Consider the following 14,524-nt stretch of genomic DNA (forward strand, 5'->3'; position numbering starts at 1 on the left):
TGGATTCTTTTTTCTTTTTGCTCTTCTGGTTGGGTGTTTTTTGTTTCCTCATGTTCCAAATTGCTCATTTGATTCTCAGTGTCCTCTACTCTACTGTTGATCCCCTGTCAATTATTATTCATTTCAGTTCCTGTAGCCTTCATTTCAAATTGGTACTTTATTATGTTCTCGATTTTCTCAGTTATTTCCCTAACCATCTGCTTAAACATCCTTATAACCAAAATTCTGAACTCTGTATCTGTTAGCTTGCTTGGATCAATTTCATTTAGTTCCTCTTCTAGAGATTTCTTCTGTTCTTTCCTTTGTGACATGTTTCTTTGCCTCTGCATTTTGGCTGCTTCCAGGTGTTTGTTTCTGTGTATTAGGTAGAGCTGCTATGTCTCCTGGAGTTTGTAGAGTGGCTTTGTGTAGTAGGTGTCCTGTAGGGTCCAGTGGCTCAGCCTCCCCAGTCATCTGAGCTGGGCCTTCTAGGTGCTCCCCTGTGTGGACTGTGTGCACTGTCCTGTTGTAGTTGAGCCTTGGTTGCTGTTGGCATCCCTTGGAGGAACTGACCCCCAGGCCAATCAGCTGTGAGGACCAGCTGCAACTACAGCCAAAGAGCTGCTGTGCTGGAGACACCCCTATGGAGCAGGATTTACTTCAGTGGAGCTTTGGTTCACCAAGTGCGCCCCTTGAGTGTCACTCGTGGATGTGGTAGGGTTGTCATCCAGCGTGGTCGAGTCTGAGCACCAGGTGCACTGTCTCTGGGGCCTCCTGGGAGGTGCAAAGTCAGCCTGTGCCAGTGCCTTGCCCAGGGCCACCAGCATGAGCTACACAGCAAACTGTAGTTGGCTGCTACTTGTGCTGGGCTTGGAGGAGCCCAGGAGAGGCCAAGCTATGAGCCAATGCAGCTGCCGCTAGTGCCGGGCCTGGAGCAGCTTATCAAGCCGTATGGGGCCTGCTGCTGCCTGTTTGAGAGATTTTAGGAAAGTCCTAAGCATGAGGCTGGAGAGGCCACCTGCACAGAAAAGCCCCTGGAAATGGCCTGGATGAGCCTGAAGGTGGGGAGGGGCGGGGCCTCCGGGAATCACGGGGCGGGGCCAAAGGTGAGAGTCAGGTGCTGGCGATTCAAACATGGCGCCTGCCTGCCGGCTGTGTGCAGGGAGGACTCGCCAAGGGAGCCATGGCCTCTGCCAGCCCCTCTGCCTGGGAGGAAGCTGCCCCTCCACCTCTCGCCCGGATCTCAGGCAGGTTAGTTCCTCCCCAAGTGTCCCAGGTCCCTTCAGGCTGCTGCCCGGCGCTGGGCTCAGAGGGAGCGTCCGAGTGAGTCCGTGCCGGGCCCTTTAGAGGAGCTGCTGGGGCTCCCACAGCCACCGCGACCTTCAGCCACAGCCCCCGCGGGTTTCACAGCCCGGAGTTGTGGGGACGTCTCTTCCCGGCCTGGAGCCCTGGGCTGGGGGCCTGCTGTGGGGCTGGGACCCCTCGCTCCTCCGGGAAACCTCCGCCGCTGAGATTCCCTCCCGGGTTTAAACCTCGGCACCGGGGGTGGGCCCTCGGCCGCGTCTCTGCAATTCAGCCCAGATCCGCCCGCGTCTGCGCCCCTCCTACTGGTCTCGATGCTCCTTCAGCTCCCTGGTTGTGGGGCTTCTGTGCAGCCAGATCCTAGGAGGTTCTGAGTGACGGTGGTTCTGTATTTTAGTTGTAATTTTGATGTGGTTGCGGGAGACGGAGGGTGCAGCTGTGACCTACGCCGCCATCTTGTTTTTCCCAGTATTAGATATTTTTAAAAAAATATATTGTTGATTTTGTTAGATATGACAAAGGTATTGAAACTATATTAATAAAAGAGTCTATCTTTTAGACTTCAATATTGAAATATATGTGGGTCAAATAATAGGGTTTTGGATTGAAACACTTCAAAAAAATGCAGGGATGAATGAAACAATAGTGACAAAATGTTGACAACTATTGAAGCTGGATTTATTAGACTATTATTTTGATATATTAATGATGTCTGAAATTTTACATAACAAAATTTACAATAAAAGTGGGGACAAGGAACTGCTTCAGAGACCAGGCCTTTTTAATATGGATCCATATTCTTTTCCATGTTAACTGTTGCAGAGTCCAGGGTCCCTCATTTGGGAGTCTAGACTTTCCTCAGGCCAGTCTCTTTTCTGCTGACTTTCCATTTCTCACACTTCATAAACTGCTCACCTGATTACTGGCCAAATCTTAGGAGATACTGGCGTAGGGAACTGAGATTCAAGGAAACCCTGTGGAGTAATTGTCTATATCCTTACTATTTATAGGCTTTTTAAAGAATGCTTGAACTGTGGCTCCTTCACCTTCAGACAATCTTACCTGAGTCTCCCCATCCTGACTCTGAGAGCAGGACCAGCTACATAATTTGGAAAATAAAAATGTGAGGCTTCTTATTTAAAAAATTACAAGACTTTCAGACAGTGATGACAGAGCATTAAAGCAAGTGCAGGCTGATTTTGTGTGTGAGGCGTGTGATGGCACAGGTTGCAACCCGTGAGGCTAGTGTTGTCTGAGAGTAACTGCAGTCTAGCATGGTGTCTCTACAGGGTATTACAAGTGTGCAGAACGTTCAGTTCTGCACAGCACAGATAAGGGAGTAAATAAAGCGGTGCAATAAGCTCTTCTTTTTTTTTTTTTTTTTTGTAAAGATATGTGCCTTAGGAAAGATATGGAGGGAAAGTGTGGCTTTGCTCTAGAGACAGAGAGCATCCACTGGGTCCTTTGCCTTTAAGGTTTTTATTCGTTTAATTAATTTATTTTTAAATGTATTTTTATTTTATTTTATTTTTTTAAGTTTCTTTATCTTTATTGTTGAAAATATTACAGAGGTCCCTTTTTTACCCACATTGATCCCCTCCACCCCGCATCACCCCCAGGCCTTCCCCATACCAATGTCTGTAACCATGGGTTATGCTTATAAACATATAAATTCTTTGATTAATCTCTCCCTGCCCACTCCCCCCTCCCCGCCTGCCCTCTGAGACCCTCAGTCTGTTCCATGCTTCTATGTCTCTGGGTTCATTTTGTTCATCAGTTTATTTTGTTTATTACATTCCACATATAAGTGAGATCATGTGCTACTTGTCTTTCTCTAACTGGCTTATTCCACTCAGCATAATACTTTCTAGTTCCCACCCTGCTGTCCCAAAGGGTAAGAGCTCCTTCTTTTTACAGCCACGTAGTACTCCATGGTGTAAATGTGCCACAGCGTTTTTATCCACTCAGCTACTGATGGGCACTTGGGCTGTTTCCAGATCTTAGCTATTGTAAATTGTGCTGCTATGAACTTGGGGGTGCATAAGTTCTTTGTGATTGGTGTTTGGGGTTTCTTAGGATATATTCCTAGAAGTGGGATCACTGGGTCAAATGACAGGTCAATTTTTAATTTTTTGAGGAACCTCCATACTGTTTTCCACAGTGGCTGCCCACCAGCAGTGCATGAGGGTTTCCCTTTCTCCACACCCTCCCCAGCACTTGTTGTTTGTTGATTTGTTGATGGAGCCGTTCTGGCAGGTGTGAGGTGATACCTCATTGTGGTTTTTATTTGCATCTCTCAGGTGATTAGCGATGTTGAGCATTTTTTCATATGTCTCTTGGCCATCTGTATGTGTTCTTTGGAGAAGTGTCTATTTAGGCCCTTTGCCCATTTTTTAATTGGATTGTTTTCCTTTTGTTAAGTTCTATAAGTTCCTTATATATTTTGGATATTAACCCTTTATTAGATATGTCATTGGCAAATATGTTCTCCCATACAGTGGATTCCCTTTTTGTTTTGTTGATGGCTTCTTTTTCTGTGCAGAAGCTTTTTATTTTGATGCAGTCCCATTTATTTATTTTCAGTTCCTTTTATTTTATATTCCAATCATTTTATTGTCACAGTTTTAATTTCTAAGAATTCAGTCTCACACTCTATTTCTTCTCATATCATCCTGTCCTTATTTTAAGGAAGCAATATCTTCTCAAATGCCTCTAAGATCATCAGATTTTTCTTTCTTTCTTTTTTTTATGTAACTTCTATTGTTTCCACAAGGATTATCTTTCATTTTGTTTATGTACTTATGATATTTTTGGCTACAAATAACTAAAGATCCAACTTATAGGAAGACCACCGAAGGACTTAGGTGGGATTCAGAGCCTGTTGATCTAGCTTTTGCAATACCTTAAGGAGCCCATGTTCTTTGTCTCCCTGCTCTGCCACCCAAGGCACTGTCATCATCCTAGAGCTGGTTCCTCTCAGAGTTGTAGGATATGTCCTTAATCATGTCTGAAGGGAGGGAAAAGTCATTGCTCTGGTTTTCTTTCAGAAGTAAGGCCCTGGCCCATGTGGATCAGTTGGTTGAGCACTGTTCCGTGCACCGAAAGATCGCTGGTTCAATTCCCAGTCAGGGCACATGCCCAGGTTTCGTGTTCAATTCCCGGTCAGGGTGTGTACAGGAGGCAACCAACTGATGTTTCTCTCTCACATCAATGTTTCCCTCTCTCTCCCTCTCCTTTCCTCTCTCTAAAAAAATAAAATAAAATAAAGTAAGGAAGGTTGCCCAGCTAGTGGGTTGGAGGGTCATCCAGTGAAACAAAATGTTTTGAGTTCCATTCCCAGTCGGGGCACCGCTGGGAGGCAACCGACCCACGTTTCTCTCTCACATCGCTGTTTCTCTCTGTTTAAAAATCAGGAATCATGTCCTTGGCTGAGGATTTAAAAAAACAAAGTAGGGAAGATGTTTTCAAAAAGCCTCTCTTTCTTACACCTCTGTGGCTGGCATTGGGTCACATGCCCTTTCCTGACCCAGTCACGGGTAGGGGTGGAGCGATTACTTTAGGTTAATCGGACTTTCCCCTGGAGCTGAACGAGGGGTCAGTGCCCCTGGTTTGCCTGGAGGGTGGGCCTCTGAGTAACAAACGGGCCTGTTAGGAAAGAGGGTGGCAGAGTGATGACACGGTTGGTTTATCTTGATGCTTTCCTTTCGTGTTGCCGGGTTCCTTCAATGTCTGGTATTTCTTCAAAGTTTATTCATACTTCAGAGTGAGCTAATAAAGAGCTAACTGGGCTTCAGGTATTGGAGTAGGGCTTTCCAACTTGAAGGCTGAACTTTTCAGTTTTCCCAGTTTTTGTTTTAAACTCTTGGACTAGCATCAGACTTTTCATCAGCAAAATCAAGTATTCAGACCCTAGAAGAAAATGAGTGAACACCTACTAGCTTCTAAGGAAAATAATTTTTAGCCTAGAATTCTATTCAAGCAAGTGTGAGAATAAAATAAAGACATATTTAGGTGCAAGACTATTTAAAAGATTTACCTTCTTCTTAGGAAGGGCACTTTCTTAGAAAGTGACTTGAGGATGTGTTCCAGTAAAAAAAATGAGGCTATCAGCCATGACAGGAGCCTGTGGATGCAGGAAACAGGGGATCCCACCTGAGAGAGAAACCCACCAGTCTCAGGATGAAGCTGTGTAGCAACAGGGTTATGCAGGGGACAGGTAGGCCACCAGGAGCAAAGAATTAGGAAAAAGCAATTAGAAAAGCTAAGAAAAATTCAAAGATGTATAATTAGGGATAAGTAATCATACTAAATTATTGGCTATACACTGAACAATAGGTAATCTTAAAAATTCCTTTAAAAAACAATAGTTTTCCATTTTTAGACTTAAAGTCTGGACCAAACAGTGCTGATCTCTAATTTCTGAGATGATGCAAGAATCCTGTACTACCCAGCACAGCTGCCACTAGCCACATGTGGTTTTTGAGCACTTGAAATGTAGCTGACTAGTTGTAATGGAGGAAATGAATTTTAAATCTTCCTTAGTTTTAATTAATTAAAATGAAAATAGCCCCTGTGGTTGGTGGGGACTGTATTGGACAGTGCAGCTCTAGACAATGCGAAGCAGAGAAGGCAAGTATTATCAATCCTGAGCATTACAGAAGTCAATGTACACATAGCAGAAACTGGGCACAAGAGAGCTAAAGGGAGGGAAGCCACAAAGTGACAATCAAGAATTTGTAACAGCCAACCTTTACGGGGGTGGGCTCGTAGGCACTGTTTGGAGCACTCTCTGTGTCCCAGCTCATGAAGCCCCAGAGCCAGGCTGCTGGGCAGGTGCTGTTAGTGTGAACCTGGGCTGGGCTCAGGAAGAGCAGCCCCAGGCACCGGAAGCTCACGTTTGTCGCCCAGAGTCACACAGTCAGTCAGTGGCTGAGCCTCAGTCTGGGTCAAGAAGTTGGCTCCAGAGTCACCAGCTCAACTGTTGCCGCGGACGCTGAAAGTGACCACAGAGGGCTACGATTTAAAGTAACAAAAGCACTTTCGTTACAAAGGGCCTGAAAGGCATGTCGCTGACCTGGGAGGTGGGCTGGCGTCAGTGAGTCAAGTGCTCATCTGTTGAGCTGGAATCTAGAGGGCGATGGCAGGGAAAATGGATCTATCAAGAAACAGCAGCCCTGGCCTGGTTGCTCAGTGGGTTGGAGAGTTAGCCATACACCAAAGGGTTGCAGGTTAAATTTCAGGTCAGGGCACATACCTAGGCTGCAGGTTTGATCCCTGGGAACATTTGGGGGGCAACCAATTGATGTTTCTCTCTCTCTCCCTCCCCTCCTCTCTCTAAAAATCAATAAACATATCCTCGGGTGAGGATTAGAAAAAAAAACAACAAAAAAGTGCAGAACAGTATAGTAATAAAATTTAATATAATGAAATACACGTATGTGTCAACACAGACATTGTTACGAATGTTTACCTGGTGGTGGCATGGAGTCTGTCCATGTTATGCTCTCCTGACTGTTGGAGAGCCATCCCTGCTGGTGCGCCAAGCACCCTGCACACTCCTGCTGGCGTGCCGAGGATACAAAGTCTTGGCCTCTCTATATCCAGGCAAACTTCTCCTGTTTGTGTTTGCAGTGAGTAACTCTAAGGGAAAAAGTAATGTCTCCCATTCAGGACAAAGAACAGGCTTCATTACCACATGCTTGAAAAGAGGGCAATTCCTCAGCTCTGGGGCAAGCCCCTTTGCATCGCCCCTGTGGGACTTGGGGGCAAAGGGAACTGATGAAAACATAATGCCCCTGCTGCTTGCTGTGCGGTGACTAATGAATTCCTGTGTCTCTGACCCAGGAGTCTCATGTCTTTGTGTCAGATTCACTTGTCAGCTTGTGAGTGGGGTAGGATCCCAGGCCCTGACATTGGCCTGTTTTACCTGTATGTACATCTACTGCTTTTGCAATATGAAAATCAGTTTTGATTTTTTAGAAGGAAAGGCAAAAACCAAAACCATACACATAACAAAAGTCAAAGCTTACAAATTAGGGGAAAGTCAGAAAACAGCAACCATCTAAAGAAAATAAAGAACCCCCTACTCATACCCTAACAGCTTGGGGACCACAAATGCAAAGGAAACCACCCTTCCCTCCCATTTCCTCTCCTGCACCCCGTAGTTCTCAAGTACACACTCCCATCACCCCGGGTCCAACCCCTTCCCTATCCCAGCTCCACCTCTTGCCATCCCATTTCCCAGTTAAGACTGAGGAATCCCCATTCCAGACTCCCTGCCCCCATAAAGCTAAGACCCCAGAGCCCTTGCACCATCTCAGACCCTGGAAAGAATAAGTGATGCCCCTCTCATCACCACATGGCAGCTGTGGGAACCAGGAGGGGTGGGGCAGGATGCTGGGGTGGGGTGGGTGGAGCCAGGGCCACTTCGTTTCCTCTCAGGGCCCTGTGCAGTCCTTCCCCCGCTTCAGGAGGAGTTGGAGCAGCCTGGCCCCAGGCTTGTGCCCTTATCAAGTGATCTGGTAAGGGGATATGACTTGGTGGGGCAGAGGTCTGGGCACACCTAGAGTGTGCCTATGGCTTGAAAAGACCCTGATAGGCAATGGGGAAAGAGGATCAGGAGCCACTGGGGTCAGGCAATAGGGTCAGGAGGGGTGGCCATTGTTGGAGTGCAAGCTGCCAACAAGGCTTGAGAGGGCCTGTGCGATAGAGTTGATGGGGGAGCTGCCAACATCTGTTCCCTTGTTATTTCTGATAACAGTAAAAGAAAGGTGGAAAAAGCTGTTAAACCACAGGTTAGGCCTGGCAGTTGGCAGGGAAGTGGGCATGAGGGAAGGGCCTGGCCAAGTCCTACCACCAGCTCCTTATGTGTTCCATTTCTCCAACTTCCCCACCCTCAGGTCCCAACTCCTGCTCATGCCTGCTGTGGAAATGACCCTGCTTCTCCTCTTCTTTGGGGGTGTCTGGGCCCAAATGGTGGACACAGGGATTCTGGATATGACTACACCCAGACAATCCTCTTTTTCTTTGGTCCCAAATATCTCTGAGGACCCAAACCTTAACTCAGTGACCTCCAATCATACAATAATAAGGATCCCTGAGAAAGATGACAGCACCGGGCACCAGATCTCTCCACCTTCCTCAAATCCTTATACAGACAATCAGGCGTCCTTTCCTGAGACTGCCACCACTGCCAGTGGTGGCCTCTCCATATCTGAGCCAACAACCTACCAGGAAGTGTCCACCAGGAAGTCATCAATGCTCCAGGAAATCTCTAATCCAACCAGTAACCCTGCTGCCCCAGCAATGAATAATATTCCAGAACTTCACACTAGGGCTGGTGGAACCATCGCAGCTAGCTCTCAGGAGACCTCCAGTGCGACCAGTGAACTCCCTGTCATCACGGTGACTAGCTCTCAGGAGACCTCCAGTGCGACCAGTGAACTCCCTGTCATCACGGTGACTAGCTCTCAGGACACCTCCAGTGCGACCAATGAACTCCCTGTCATCACGGTGACTAGCTCTCTGGAGACCTCCAGTGGGACCAGTGGACCCCCTGTCACCATGACAGCTAGCTCTTTGGAGACCTCCAGTGGGACCAGTGGACACCCTATCACCACGGTGACTAGCTCTCTGGAGACTCCCAAGGGGACCAGTGGCTCCTCCATCTCTGGGGTAAAAATATCCGTCATGCCTACCCCAGAGGCCTCCCCAAACACAGGCAGTGGGCTTTCCCCAAATTCAGGTCAGAAGACACATAACACCCTGCTGGTGACTGTGCTTGTGGCCCTGCTGGTGCTCAGCATCCTCTTGCTACTACTCATGATGTGGCGCCAGCGGCAGAAGCGCAGGACAGGGGCCCTGACGCTCAACAGAGGCGGGAAGCGCAACGGGGTGGTGGACGCCTGGGCGGGGCCGGCGCGCGTGGCCGACGAGGAGGCCGGGGTGGTGGCGGCGGTGCCCGCTGGAAACAAGGGCTCCGGGGTGCCCGAGGCGGAGGGCTCCGGCCGCCAGCCCGCACTCACCACTTTCTTTGGTAGACGCCAGTCTCGCCAGGGCTCCGTGGCCCTGGAGGAGCTGAAGGCGGGGTCCAGCCCCAGCCTGAGGGAGGAGGAGGAGCCGCTGGTGGCCGGAGAGGACGGGGCCCCGCAGGCGCCCGCTGCGCCCACGGCGGGGGACGCCGAGGCCCCTTAGCGCCTGCCAGTGACAGGCCTGGAGGCTGGATCATTGCCAGCTGCCGGCACCCTCCGAGCCTCGCCTCCAACCTCATCACCCGCCAGCGTCTTCCCCCTGAACTTCATCTCGCTTCTTAGCCCTGAGCTTCCAGCCCCTGCACCCGACACCCGCAGCAGCACCTCCGCCCAGCACCCAAACCAGACAGAGGCCGGGACTCACGCCCACTGAAGGCTCCACAGCTCACTCATCGAAACTTCCGGCTTCCCTCCATCACTTTTTCTCCACGTTTGTCCTTGAAACCAGATGCTGAGACTCCATAGTGCCAAATTTCCTCACCTATGATTGCTCAGAGGATCCCCAGGGACCCCAGAGTCTGGGAAGAAGGAAATGACAAGCCAGCAGCCCCCTGTAGGATTACTCTGGAAGGTACATTTGGCCCCGTAGATTAGGACAGTCACTGGGTCAACCCATGAAACTCCTTTAAGCCTGGGCCCAGGGCTCTGCGCCCGGCCGGCCTGCAGTGGTGCCATCTAGCTGTGCTCTCAGGTGTGCTTGTGACAGCACCTGGCCTCTAGGCAGGCACTCTGCCCAAGCCGCCGCTCTCCCCCACCTATGGACTGAGGCAGCCAAAGGCTTCAGCTATTTCTCCCCCCACGGGTAGAGGTAAGAAGAGTTACTGGGCAGGTGTAGTTCTCAGAAGCCCCAGCACCGTGTGGGTCCACTCAGGGGTTTGGTTTGTGTGCAAGATGCAAGGATTTGGTGGTTTGTGAAGGGTGGTGGTGAGTACAGAGGCCTGAGGGAGGGGGCAGGAAGGGTTTTGGAGGCTGAGGACACGCCAACCTGAGGAGCTGCTGAGAACATCTGCGCCCTCATCTCTGCTCAAATGGGGGAGGTAGTGAAAGATTTAACTCTGTTGGTGGCCCAGTAAAAGAATGCTGGCCTTGCTAGAAAGACTGCTCTTGTGACCCGAGCGTGATTCTTCAGTTCAGTGCTCTGTCCCTTCCTCACAGCTTCCCCTGCACATGAGGTAGGGGAGAGAAGCCCTGGTAGCTGAGTCTTGGTGACCCTCTGTTGTTACATGTTTAATGTGTTTATCTGTTTCGAGCTCCTTCCCTTCTCCAATGTGAGTCAGTGAGAGCCAGCTAAATGAGGACCTACGCCAGCCTGGCAGAACCAGGGGCTTCCCCCATGGCTCTGGGATAGACAGGAGGGCACAAGACCCAACTGGCCATCTCTGAGACCAGCCCAGGCCAGAGCCCAGGGAGCCACATGGGCGAGAGGCAGTTGGTATTTCCCCAGGGCAATGAGGAAATTTGCAGAGAGGAAGTTGTTGAGTCACAGGGTGCAGTGTCTGAGAGCAGGCAGATTGACCTACAAAAAGAGAGGCGGGTGAGAACTCTGAGTGTGACTGCATGTGGTCAAACTGGACATCAGGCAGGAGATAAGGAAAGGGATCTGGTGGGTCAGGTCATTAGGTGAGGGAGAGAATGGGCACAAAGTGGCCAAGGATCTGCCCGGCCACCACAGGCCTGTGTCTGGCTTGCGGGAATGGCGGAGCTGGTGTGGAAATCCAGCCTTCCCCATGCAGGCTGGACACCCACGAGGCTGCGTCTGGGCACACTTTCCTACTTCTCACAACGCACAGTTTGGACTAACTATAGCCCCAGAGCAGCAGAAGTGAGTTCCAAAAGTCCCTTAGGGATACCACAACTGTTGCCTTAGATTTATCAAACCAAGTGCCTCAATTTCAGGTTTAGAAAATATTGTCACTGAACTCAGAGGCCGTCCACTCCACCCTTCTCATTTGGCACGGGCAGTCATTTTTTGAGCCATTACTGGTTTCTGGGTCCTGTGCGAATCCTGCGGGCAATGCTGAGTGTGGGTAAGGTACCCAATAGGGCTCAAAATTTGTGAAAAGTTTTCAAATAGAAGCACAAACAAAATTTTATGAGAGCACCAAAAAAAGGGAGTAACACAGCTCCTAGGGAAGGTGAAGAGGCTTCCTCGGAGTGTGTTTCACAGGGTCTTTGTCAAACTCGCCGCCATGTACCTGGGGCAATGTTGCTGGCATGTATTAGGTCCTCAGTAAATACCCACTTCCATGAATGTATGGAGATGACTCCTTAGAGATTTTGAAGGCTAAAAAGGATTTTGCCAGGTACTCTCAGCAGGTGCAAAGACACCGTAAGGACTCACAAGCAGTTCAATGTAGATTCTTTTTTTGACAGTCATGGAATGGATGCCTTTCAATTCTCTACAGGGGGAGAAAAAGCAAAGGAAGCAGTAGATATTGTAAGACCAAAAAGAAAAAAGGAAAGAAACAATAAGAAAATATAAAATATGAAAAGAAAAAAAAAGAAAATATAAAATATGGTGGTAAGAGAGTACCAAACAGCCCAGCCGGTGTGGCGCAGCGGTAGAGCATCGACCCGGATCCAGGAGATCACGGTTTGATTCCCTGTCAGGGCACATGCCCGGGTTGTGGGCTCGATCCCCAGTCAGGGGTGTGCAGGAGGCAGCTGATCAATAACTCTCTCATCATTGATGTTTCTCTCCCTCTCCCTTTCTCTCTCTGAAATCAATAAAGATATATATATATATAAAAAAACCAAATATATCAATTATAAAAATAATTGTAAATGGCTTATTATACTTTTCATAGTTGCTAAAAATGTTTTTTAAAAATGTAATGACTTTGAAAAATGTCTACAATATAATGTTAAGTGGGAATGTATAGTAACTGTGGTTGTCTGTAAAGTAATAGGTTTATGGGTGATTTTTATTTTGTTTATACTCTTCTATATTTTCTAAATTTTATACAATAAATATCAATCACTTTTGTAATTATGAAAAATATTAACAAGTAGGTGTTGCCTGGGGAGGATGGGGTGTGGTTTGAGGCGCGTGGGAGATGAAGCTGGAAAGGCAGCTTGGAGCCATGCTAAGAAGGGCTCGGGAGGGCTCATTCAGCCTGGAAGTTACACTTCAGTCAGTTTCACGCCTGTGTCTGGGGCCTCAGCAGGTGCTAAGTACAGGTATCTCATGCTGTCGGAAAGTTCCCGCTCCCTCGGGTGCCACTTTGCTTTTACAAAAGACCTACATTAGTACCGTTTTTGTTAAAAGAAATTCGAAGAGGATTTCACTTTTGCCAAACTGGAGAGAATTATGCTAAGCGAAATAAGCCAGTTAGAGAAAGACAAATAGCACATGATCTCATTTATGTGTGGAATCTAATGAACAAAATAAACTGACCAACAAAATGGGTCCAGAGACATGGACGCATGGAACAGACTGACAGATCTTAGAGGGTGGGGGGTGGAGGGACAGGAAGAGACTGACCGAAGAACTTATATGCATGTACGCATTGTCCATGGACACAGACAGTGGTGTGGGGAAGGCTGGGGTGGGACAGAGGCTGGGTGGAGGGGGCAAAGGAGGCGGGTGGGAATGGGGGACATCTATAACACTGTCAACAATAAAAAAATTAAATTAAAAAAAAGGCAAGAGGAGAAAACAGCGGTCAGCGTTTGTTTTGTGGCCGGTGGTTAAAGGGGCAGCGCACACCTCGAGCAGCCAGCGTGTCACTGCTTTTACTATATGTTAGTGTCATGTTAGGTTTTATGTATTATTTGCTATGATTTGGCAGGTTATTTTTTGATTCTGGGAATGCCCCCGGATTTTTCTGTATAAATGAATGGTAATTGCTTTTTCGCATTGGCCCATTTCGGCTCAGGGAAGGTTTGATGGGAATGCCCTGCTTTTGGACAGCAGGGAAGCTGTGCCAACATTCACAACACACGGAATCACCATCAAGCCCCACTCTCTCCTCTGTCCTCGCTTCCTGGTGCCAAGTCCAGCAGATTCTTCTTCTGCAGTCCCTGGGAGCCCTTCATTCTCTCCAGGCCCCATCGCCCCTGGCCTGGTCCTGCTGAGACTTCCCTTTTGGTTTCCTGACCCCAGTCTCTTCCACCCTCTGCTCATGGCAGTCCCAGTGACACTTCTAAAAGGCCACTCTGTCCTGGGTGATGGGCTCAGTTAGTTGGGCACAGAAAGGTTGTTAGTTTAATTTCCTGTCAGGGCACATGCCCCGGTTTGGGGCTTGATTCCCCAGGGGAGGGGTGCAGGAGACAGCTGATCAATGTTTCTTTCTTTCTCTTCCTCTCCCTTCCTCTCTCTCTAAAAATCAATTAAAAATAAATAAAGGCCACTCTGTCCAGATTACCTGTGCATTCCCTAAGGCTGTCAGGATAGAGCCCTCCTTCCTTAGCATGCAGTATAAGACCCCCTTCAAGATCTGGCCTTGCAAAACCAACATGGCTCAGCACTCGAAATCGAGGTTCAATTCCAGGTGAGGGCACATGCCCAGGTTTCAGGCCCGATCCCCAGTAGGGAGCGTGCAGGAGACAGCAGATCAATGACTCATCATTGATGTTTCTATCTCTCTCCCTCTCCCTTCCTCAATGAAAACATATTAAAAAAAAAGAAAAGTTAAAAAAAAGATCTGGCCTTGCTTCCCTTCTGCCCACCGCTGCCTGGTCAGTCCTGGGCCCCCCTGCCTCATCAGGTCCCTGTAGCTAGCTCCCTGAACACGCCACACGCTTTTCTTAGGCAAGAGAGGATAATTTAAAATGTTGAAAATATTTTTGCCCAGACAGTAAAATAACATTTTTTCTCTCTTGCAAAAGCTAATTACCAGCACATTCTAGTTTCTTAAATAATAGGATTCACACACAATCATATACAGTATGTTAGTCTTCATCTTACATTTTAAAATACATGTTTCGCCAGGCCAGGCGTGGCTCAGCGGTTGAGCATCGACCTAGGATCCAGGCAACCGGGGTTCGATTCCCAGTCAGGGCACATGCCCGGGTTGCTGGCTCCATCCCCGGTTGGGGGCCTGCAGGAGGCAGTTGATCAATGATTCTCTCATCATTAATGTTTCTATCTCTCTCTCTCCCTCTCCTTTTCTCTCTCTCAAATCAATAAAGATATATTTTAAAAATAAAAATAAATAAAAATACATGTTTCTATTTTAGTGTCAAAAGTGCACATTAAGATCATGATTACA

At 48.2% G+C, this 14,524-nt stretch overlaps 1 protein-coding gene across 1 annotated transcript; it reads left to right on the forward strand.

Moving 5' to 3' along the window:
* The first annotated feature begins 7,737 nt into the window (after positions 1-7,737).
* Positions 7,738-11,750, forward strand: SPN (sialophorin). Its single transcript, XM_081132107.1, has 2 exons — positions 7,738-7,802; positions 8,181-11,750. Exon 2 carries the CDS (start codon positions 8,197-8,199, stop codon positions 9,472-9,474), a length of 1,278 nt encoding a protein of 425 aa, XP_080988233.1. The 5' UTR covers positions 7,738-7,802; positions 8,181-8,196; the 3' UTR covers positions 9,475-11,750.
* Positions 11,751-14,524: the final 2,774 nt, after the last annotated feature.

The sequence above is a fragment of the Miniopterus schreibersii genome (assembly GCF_964146895.1).
Source record: "Miniopterus schreibersii genome assembly, chromosome: 3".
Lineage (NCBI taxonomy): Eukaryota > Metazoa > Chordata > Mammalia > Chiroptera > Miniopteridae > Miniopterus > Miniopterus schreibersii.